The sequence below is a fragment of the Lutjanus erythropterus genome, chromosome 8, assembly GCF_056507025.1.
Source record: "Lutjanus erythropterus isolate fLutEry1 chromosome 8, fLutEry1.hap2, whole genome shotgun sequence".
NCBI lineage: Eukaryota > Metazoa > Chordata > Actinopteri > Lutjaniformes > Lutjanidae > Lutjanus > Lutjanus erythropterus.
In genome coordinates this window covers 5,139,490-5,149,928 of record NC_139324.1, presented here as the reverse complement: position 1 = coordinate 5,149,928, position 10,439 = coordinate 5,139,490, and the positions used below count along the sequence as shown (strand labels likewise).

Here is a 10,439-nt window from a genome sequence, read left to right as displayed (position 1 = left end):
AAATTTAGCTGATTTCACCTTCTAAATGTGAATATTTAAGTATGTCATCTTGAGCTTTGATCAACATTTTTCACCATTTTCTGACATTTCATGGACCAAACAATTAATCAGTTAATTGAGAAAATAATCTTTAGCTGCAGCCCTAAAAAAAAAAAACTATATTAAGATAAACAATTTCACCATATTTTATTCTGAGGTAATTACAAAAGTAATGGAAACTAAACAAGTTACATCAATATTGTTATACTTGGATTATTTACTGACTATTTTTAACAGGTGATTAATAACTGTATCAGAATACTTTTTTAATGTAACCCTCCCAACCTTGTTCAGACATGACTTCAACATGAATCGGTTGATGTAATGTTTCAGCTATCAGGAATGTACAAGAATTAACAGTATCTCATGCATGACTTAATAATGGAACAATACAATAATTCATGCACCAAATAATATATTTAAATCATCATGATTTCCAAGGATGTTCATGGCTTCTCAGTCTGCAGTTAAAGGGATGAGTTGCAGCAGTAAGCAGTGTTATAGTCCTGCTAAAGTAAGCATTATGTCTTCATGACTTCACCATGTTTGTGTCTCTTCAAATAAAGTCAGCCCCTCTGTATATATAGACATCATGTATTTGGGAAAAACACAATCAGCAAAAATATAAACGAAACACTTGTTTTTGCTCTCATTTTTCATGAGTTGAAGTAAAAAATCTCAGACTTCTCGTGTGCACACAGAAGGTTTATTTCTATAAAACTGAAAACACAAATTTGTTAGTGCACACTCCTCTTTTGTCAGTATAATCCATACTCCTGACAGGTGTGGCATATAGAGATTAAACAGCAGGATTGTTGCGTATGTGTGCCCTGGACTGTTCACAACAAAAGACTACTTTAAAATGTGACGTTTTGTCTCGAAAAAAGACATTTATCAGGCACTCTGGCTGTTTCACAAAGGAATATAGATACCTTTTTTTGTCATGACCTGTTCTACTCTACTCTACTGCTGTCTTATATATTTTTAAATATTTTAGGCATTTGTGGGGGGGCTTTTGTTGAAAAAAAAAAATAAATTAAAGTTAAAAAAAAGTTTAACAGCTAGTTACTTCTTACTGTGTACTGTTAATTATTGTAGATTCTTGTACTAATAGTTCATGAAATATTAACTTGTGTTTTTTCATGCAAATTTTCAGAATTCAGTTTCCAGAGTTAACAAAAAGTGTGTGCTGTAGTGCCAAGTTTGCAAGGATGTGTGTTAAAATAATACATTTAAGTTTCCTCATAGTTTCTCATATTGTGTTCACATTATGATTAGCAGTGGAACATGATCGAGAATGAATTTGTAATCATTTTAAGGCTGGGCAGGCTGTCATCTCATCATTACAATTGATGCTGCATAAATTAATTCATAGTTTTATTGTGCATGAAGTTATGTATGAGTGCATGATAATGCAAATACGGTGGTATTTGGTAATTGGTAATGGTAATTGCACAATTAACCAGATTACTACAATCTCAAGAAAACTGTATGTGATTCCAGAAACATCTTGCAAGAAAGAGACATTATCTGACCTCACTGGCAGATTATTTTCTTTTGCTGTTTCTGTCTTTTTTAATAAAAAATAAATGACTGGTGACATGACATTTTTGCAGATTGTGGGAGCAAAACAACGCTAGCTACAGCCAAAAAAACCCCCACAACAATATAGAACCACAGAAATCTCTGGAGGTCAGTCAGCTGATTTGGACAAACTCTGCTTTTTGGCACTGGATAAATCCAGCTGTATAATGTGAGCCACCTGTGCGGCGCAGCTCTGTGTAGAGGAAACATGACATGACAGATGAAGAGGTGGACCGCTGACAAAACGCATGGAGAGGCCGACCGTCCGCTGGAGGTATCCACAGAAACCGGAGAGCTCCTCGGTTGGTTTAAGCCTCCTTCCTGTTTGACTTCCACATTATAGGAACTGTGAGAGCGCGCAGGCTTGATTCGATTAAACATCAAGCGGATAGATTTCCTCAAGGCCGGCGAAATTTGTGCGTAAATCGTCCTCCACAGAGCGCATAGAGGGAAACACGGTATTTACTGTGTACATGGATGGTTTGACCAGATATAAAAGGCCCTGCAGAGAGGGACTGGACTGCGGGAGAACAGATGGATTTTATACAGCAAACAGCAGTTCATTCGGTAGTTTTATTGACCCGCGTGGCTCAGGCTGATGTTTTGCTTCAATGCAACCCCTCAACCCTCAGAAAAAAAAAAACTTTAGAAATTTTATATTATTTTATTACTAACAATAATATTAACAATATTATTAAATTTTATTTGAAAAGTTCATGGTCAGAACCTTTTACCTGCAACAATTAATAATAAACTTTTCAGTTGAAAACTATTAAGATACATGCCAACTATTTTGATAATTGATTTATCAGTTTAATATTGATATTTTTTAAAGCTACTACAAGGTACTTAAATAGTTTGTTGATTTGGAAGCTTCTGTGGACAAAAGCCTTAGTTTTTAACCACACAAACTGGCTAAGGTAGTATCTACTATGTATGTAAACATAGGCTCTTTTAATCTGATTCTGACCCCGTGGCCAGCATTAGGAATAACCATATGGAAATACATTTTTCTCACTCATGGTCTCTGTTTTGTCTAAGTGGGCCATATAGAGGCATCAGTAATAAATTAAGTCTGTTTCATTACTAGTTAAAAACTCCTTGTAGTAGCTTTAAGAAAAAAAAGTCCCAATTCTGATTCCAGCCTCTTACATGTGAATATCTGAATATCTGTGTCAAAACAAAACATTTGAAGACGTCACCATGGCCTTTGTTTCACTACAACTTCCCAGCCTTCAGAAAAACTTTAGAGATGTTTCTAAGAGGAAACAATATGATCAAATTGTATAAAAAAATAATTAATGATCTAGACGTTACCTGCAAATATTAATAATTAATTGATTAGATAAGAACTATTAAAATACTTGCAAGCTATTTTATTGATTGATTAATTGGCTTGAGTATTTTTCAAAGTTACTACAAGGTACTTTTATATTTGTTCATTTTGGAAGCCTCTGCAGGCAAAAGCGATTTTGAAGCGGTTTTTCCACTGTAATAACCACAAAATATGGCCACAAACAAAACAAACTGACTAATGTACTGCTCACTGTAACCTTGGCCGGGAAAATGTAAACACAGGTTTTTTTAATCTGAGTCTGACCTGGTGTCAGGTATTATGAATAACCATATGGAAATACACAGTCTTGTCGCTGATTGTTCGTCTCTGTATGTCATGAGGATGCCCCAGTAATAAATTAATTAATTAATTTCATAGCTGGTTAAAATCTTCTTGTAGCAGCTTTAAGAAAACAAGTCCAAATTCTTTGATTTCAGCTTTTTAAATGTGAATATTTTCTGGTTTCTTCACTCTTTTATGACAGTAAACTGAATATCTTTGTGTCAAGGACAAAACAAGACATTTGAGGACGTCACCTTGGGCTTTTGGAAAAACTGATCAATATTTTTCACCATTTTCTGAGATGTCATGGACCAAAGAACTAATAAATAAATTGAGAAAATAATCAGCAATGAAAATAATCGTCAGTTGCAACCCTAAGGATTATCGCAGATACTACGACTAAAATATAACAAATCTAAGAAATGCGTAACAAACCTTTTAATTAAGATCATCTGTAATAATTCAACACATTCTATTTAATTTGATTTATTGAGGTTCAACTTAATATTTGGGGTGGGGTGTGGGGGTGGGGGGGAAGATGGACCGTTTGAGGATGGGACTGACCATGCGCAAATTGAAAAAGTCAAACAAATTTCCATTTTGCTTTTGACAGTAAATAAGTGCCTCGTTTCAGTCATATCCCAGACACATGAAACCATGACTGGTCCCTCCTGCTTATTAGAGGACCGGGACGCGCACTAGCTCCCCCTCCGCCCTCCAAACCCCTCCCCTTCCACTCTCAAAACTATTTAGCATCTGAAACCGGGATAAAGTTTCCAAAAAAATTGAAGGAAAAAAGGAGGAGAAGCGTGCCAACCTTCAGTTTGAAAGCAGCTTCTTTCCAACGCGAGAAGCGCGCATAGTGAGACATCCTGTCATCATTCCCCTCATCTTTACGGATATCTTTACACTCCTGTAACCACGGCTTCAAAGGTGGACACCGTGTTTTCCGCTCTATCCCTGCATTTCTTCAAGAAAGAAATGGAAGAGGGCTCCAGTTCTCCGGTCTCCCCTGTGGATAGTCTGGTGACCAGCGAGGAGGAGCTGGACAGGCAGCAGAAACGCTTCGCGAGGAAGAGGAGACACAGTAAAAAGTCCAGCGAGGACAGCAGCAGCGGCAGCAGCCCGGGGCCGGTGAAACGGGGGAAGAAGCCGAGTCCGAGCAGCACCCAGTCGTACGAGGAGCTGCAGAACCAGCGGGTCCTGGCCAACGTCCGCGAGAGGCAACGGACTCAGTCTCTGAACGAGGCCTTCGCGTCTTTGCGTAAAATTATCCCCACGCTGCCGTCGGACAAACTGAGCAAGATACAGACGCTGAAGCTCGCCTCCAGATACATTGACTTTCTCTGTCAGGTGCTGCAGAGCGACGAGATGGACAACAAGATGTCCAGCTGCAGCTACGTCGCGCACGAAAGACTCAGTTACGCGTTCTCCGTGTGGAGGATGGAGGGCGCTTGGTCTATGTCAGCATCTCACTAGCAGCCACAGACCTTCACTTACAATGCCAAAGCGGTGGGTACCACGAGCTGAAGACGAGCACATCTCAACTTTAATTGCAGCAGATGAATTATTGCACAAATAGTTAATAAATAAGTGGCTTCATAAGAAAATAACTGATATAAACAAAGAAATGTAAAAACAGTATGATGATATGTGTGAGGGAAATGCACAGATAATGATCTGTGCTGTGAATTTTCCTCCACATTTCATTCCATTCCCCGCGTTAATTTTCTGTAAAATGTGAGCTGTTGTGTAGTGCGTATTTGGCCACGTGTCTTGGATCGGGAGGATGTCATTTACAGCCTGTTGCCACATTTTGATTTAAAATTGAAATTTATGTCTCTACACTGTAAAATCTAAAAAGTTAAGTTCACTTAAAAATAAGTAAGTAAAATGACTTAACTGTAAATTTGTGAATTACTGCCGCCAGCTTACTCAGAAAAGTGTAAAGAGTAAATATTATAGAATGAAACAAGTATGGTGGGGAAAATACTGGAAACTCAGTGTAAGCAAGTAAAATTAAAAGAGTAGCATGAATTAAGTTATAACACCATCGCATTTAAAACAACTTGCGCTGACCGCAGTGTTTGTGTGCTCCAGAATATAAATGTTCAGAAGCTTCCCTGCGCTGTGCGCGCTTGTCACGTGTGTGACAGATTTCACACCGAGGCCTCAGCATCCCTCCAACGCCTGACTGTGCGTCTGTAGTCGGATGCTGCTGTGCGCAAGGCCCGGGTGACCCACACACAGCTGGTCCATCAGTGTACATGATGACACATTCGAGATTTACAAGACAAACAATTTTAAAAAAAACAACACACAATTTCAGGTCAGGATGTGGAAAAGTGAACCTTTATTTTCCTTTAAAACAGGATTAAGCGCAGTGAAGTAGGCGGATTAATATAAATAATAGTTTTGGAACATTTTCACGTGCCAGGTTAAACGAAGAAACGCTGAAAAGGACAACAAGAGGGTTCTATTTTTGAGCAGAAACGCATTAAATCAGCCAGTTGTGACTTAATCCTCATTCAACAGCATTTCATAATGAGTGGGCTAAGTCCAAAAAAAAAAAGTACTGGGCCGCACCAAAAACGCAGCTGTAGTGCCACCACGGGTAATTTATATCCACAATAGAGCGCTTTCCTGTGTGGAGACCGCAGGAATGGGCTGCCCGGCTGGACATGAAAAGTTCAAGCCAGTGCAAGACAATAAAAACAGAGGCCCGTATTAACAAGCAGTCAGGATTTGGTCACGTTATTTTTGCAGATTTTTTTTGTGCCTTGAGAGCCCGCGTCAGTGATGCGTTCAGGCACCATGGGAGCGGACAGCTGGAAGTTTCTTGGAACTGGTGTGATTTTAGTGGAATAAACTTGTAATGTGGCAACAGAATTGAAAGATAAAGCAGCCTGATGAATTATTACACCACGAGCAAATGATAACATCTTGTCAGGTTTTAGATAATAACCAGCCTGTCATTTGTAAGTCAGCTTGAGTGGCTGTTGAGCTTCCATAATAATTTAGTATAATTGACTTCTCCACAACATTTTAACATCATAAAAGCACAGCTATTATAATATGAACTTTTAATTTATGTCTACTTCTTATTTGATGGTCAGAATAAAGTTTCCCAGTGAAGTGGGAGACAGTGAATAACATTTCTGGTTAAAATAACTAGGAGCAGGATTTGTTTAGTTCTCACAGGCCTGACATGTAGTTAACAGGCCGCCCATCAGCGAGGCTTTGTTGTCCTATAAACCAATCCTGGTGCCTTTTTTGTGTGGAGGAATAAGCTTCATTACAGTGATTTGTGTAAGCACAGTAAATTTGAAGGTGGATTTTTCCCCCCTTAGAGTTTAATTGACCTCAGTGGAATGTTACAGAAAATAACAAAAACATTGAAAAGTGTAGTTAAACTTAGAAACTCCCCTTTTTCTTTCTCACAGTATGTGACACAAAGCCCTGTGGTTTTCAGATCAGGGTCCCCAGCAAAAGAAAGAATATTTTAATTTTTTACCACATTTTGTGGAAAGTAGAAGAAGGGAAGAAATAGGGTTGGGCAGACTGTAATTTATAGTGATGGTGGATCATTTATTTACTATGAAGGCTATATTATCTTCAAACCTAAAGATATTTTTTAAAAAATCGTCAGAATGGATTCCTCAAGACAAGATCCTTTCAAACTGGGGGTCTATTGTGCATCTACTGTGAGTCTTTGTCATTAAAAAGTTTGGAGGAGCATTATTAATTTTGCAGCATGGATTAAATTTTGGCAAAACGAAAATCAAAATTCACATGGGGATATTATTCATAAGCACGAGAAAGGTCTGTGAAAACATCCTTCACACAATCATGACCTAAGTGACCTTACTGATATATTTCAATAACGACTCTGGGCTTAATGTTGCTCTGAGGAACTGGACTGTATTGTTTTAGGACTGTCCCCTAATCCGCAGCGAAATGAAAACGCGTGAATTTACTCAGGTGCTTCAAACTGCGCGTTTTTCTGCGTTTCACCGCAGCTGCACATTCAAATACAAAATGTTCCTGCTTTTCTTGTGCCATATGGTTTTACTCAGCTCAGTGGCTAATAATTGATTCATTAATGACTTCCCACATGCTTAAGCGAGCCAGCGAATGTTTAAAAAGGAACACATCACATGTACCCTCACAGAAAAAAAGACCCACAACAACACATCTCGTGCGTAATTCCTGTGCGTTTTTTTCTCGCATTTTCAACAATAATTATTCTTATATGTTCCTCTCCTCTTCCCCTCCACCACAGACTGTTTACTTCTACAAAGTATGAAGACCAAAGGAATTATTGAAGAACCCATCGACCTCAAAGGCATGGCGGAGAGACGTAATGTGACCCACAACAACCCACAAACTCTTGGGGAGTGTAAATGTGTGCGTGGATGCAGATTCATCACACCGCTTCTGACGGTCTGGAGCTGTTTGTGGCAGACAGGAAGGGGAAAAAAAGAGAAGACAGACCTGCAATGTGTAGCTATAATAGGCCTGAGATGTTATAGCAAATAGCTCGGATTTACGGCCTGTCAGCAAAGCCATCCTTTACCCGTTGTTTTTTAAGAAGGATATATATTTTGTTTTTCCAAAAAGACTTTAAACCAAAGTATAAATATATATAAATGAATGCATATTGTACATACCTGTGTAAGTACGCCTATAGCCTGTAAAGGGACCAATGCAATTTAGAGTCATTTGCTGCATGGATTTATTTCACCGACTTTCTTTAGCAAGTCTCCAAACTCCGTCCAATGTACATTTTTGTTTTTGCTTATTTATTAAAACACATATTTTTGAACGAAATTTGGTTGATTTTTTTTTTTTTTTTTTTAAGATTCTGAGCTTTAAAATACATCAAATAAGATGAGATAATCCATTATTAGTTAGGAGTGTCACAGCAGCAGGGAGGATAGTAAAATAGAAAGGAGCATCAATAAAAAAAAAAAACAATAAATGATAAATAAATTAACAAGCAATATAAAGAATAGGAAATTTAAAAAAGAGGAAACAACAGGAAATATAAAAATAGAAACAATATAAACAGGAAGAAGAATAAAAATAGAACAACATGCAGAGTTTACAGCATTGCACGTGGGAATATTGATATTGCATCAAAAATATAACAAAATAACTGAGTGAGATATTGATATTGCAGTTTCAAGTGAGAGGCTATTGCACAGAATGTAGTTCCATGTGTACTTGTAGTTCAGCTGAATAAATCCTAATAAAATCAGTCGAATTCTTGGGAAGGTTCTAGTGAAGTCAGCCTACAGCGAAGTGCTTGGTGTGTTCAGGTTCCCCTGGTGGCTGCTAGATTAGGAAAAATAAAATACCAACACCATATTTTTTTCTCTCTCTCTCTCTCTGCTGGGTGTGAGAATTTGCCCCCTTTTTTCTCCCCTCCTCCTCTTGTTATGGAAAGGCTTAAAAAAAAGGCGACCATAAAAAAATACAGCTTCATTAACAGTGGAGGAAATTCGAGCCAGTTTCAAACTCGGCCATATAAAATGCTTGTCCGCTTAAATAACGAGTAATCATTTCAAATGGCGATGCCTTTGGGCTCTTTAATGAGCAGGGAGCCCCAACAACCGCAGATAAGGACAATAACTCTCCGGCCTGTAGCTTTAAATAAAAAAAAAAAAAGTCCCGGACTTCATCTAGACTGAAGAAATCCCTTTGAACCTCTCGCGTCCACTCTTAAAACATTCAAATTGTTTACATCTCGTTTTCCCAGACGTGGTTAGATGCAATCTAAACACTGAAAGGAGCTCATTGTTAACGCGGGGCTACCAGTGGAAATGCAGGGCTGACTCTCTGCTGCTGGAACATTTACTTTCAAGTTACACCTTTAAACAACTTTAATCATTTTACCAGCAACAAAACAAACTCAGTCCTTTCATTTTAACTTTAATGATACATTTTTGATAGACACGTGCCAGTAAATGGAACACTTTAAAGGGACAGTTCACCCCAAAATCAAAAATACTTATTTGTCCCCTTGCCTTTTGTGTTGTTTATCCGTCTAGATAATCCACAATGTTGGGAGTAGTTTCATGTAGGAACTATTTTCTTTCTAGTAGAAAAGAAAGTAGTTCCGGGGTAAATTCTGCTGCAGAAAGAAAGTAGTTCCAACATGAAACTGGATTATCTTGAATAACTGGGTTATGATTTTTGGAAAGAGACACTGGTTTTTCACTTGTTGTTGCTTTGAGCACCATAAGCTGAGTGCCATTTAGTTCCATCATATTAGAGAGAAGGCAGACATCTCTATAGATGATATCACCCAAACTCTGCAACTCACACCAAAACTATCTAAATGGATAAATAGCACTACAGATAAGAGGAAAAATATGTATTTTTGATTTTGGGGTGAACTGTCCCTTTAACTTCAATCCTACTGACTGGAGTACCTGCAGACCCCACAGGTACTATTTTCATACCTCACAGGTGCTTTATTATATCATGCCAATTTTCCTGACTTTTCCAATCAGTTTATTAGTAACGGCTCCACAGAATTGTCGAGTTTTGTTTTAATTAGTACTTTTTAGGGGCCGTGGGGCCCAGTCAAAAGCACCATATTTTGCCTGTGCCATGGCTCCTAATTTAAAGTCCTGACTCTCTTTGCACTGAGGGTCTGCTGCTGAAATATTTGCTCCCACTAAGAGCTTTAATAATTCTATTAGTGCTGCAATGATTAATCAATCATGAATCAACTATTTTGATAATTTGTTAATCATTTTGTGTCATTTTTAAAGGAAAAAAAATCCAATGTTGCTGATTTCAGCTTCTTAAATGTGAGTATTTTCTGGTTTCTTTACTGCTCTCTGACAGTAAATTGAACATCATGAGCTGTGGACAAAACAAGACATTTGAGGACGGTATCTTGGGCTTTTGGAAAGACTGATCAACATTTTTCATCATTTTCTGACATTTCATGAACCAAACAACTAATTGATTAATAGAGAAAATAATCAACAGAGTAGTCAACAATGAAAATAATCATCAAAGGAAAGAAGTGAAAAACAGGAAAAAACAATGTGACCTATTTTTCAACAGACAAAATAGTGATAGGATTAATTAATCAATTTATTGAGAAAATAGTTGACAATGACAATAATCGTTATTTTTTTTTATCACCAACAAAACAAACATGATCCTTTCATTTTAACTG

General features: G+C 37.7%; 1 protein-coding gene across 1 annotated transcript; it reads left to right on the top strand.

The window, feature by feature from the left end:
• Positions 1–4,020: 4,020 nt before the first annotated feature.
• Positions 4,021–8,071, top strand: twist2. Its single transcript, XM_084724283.1, has 2 exons — positions 4,021–4,753; positions 7,524–8,071. Exon 1 carries the CDS (start codon positions 4,223–4,225, stop codon positions 4,718–4,720), a length of 498 nt encoding a protein of 165 aa, XP_084580409.1. The 5' UTR covers positions 4,021–4,222; the 3' UTR covers positions 4,721–4,753; positions 7,524–8,071.
• The last annotated feature ends 2,368 nt before the right edge of the window (positions 8,072–10,439 follow it).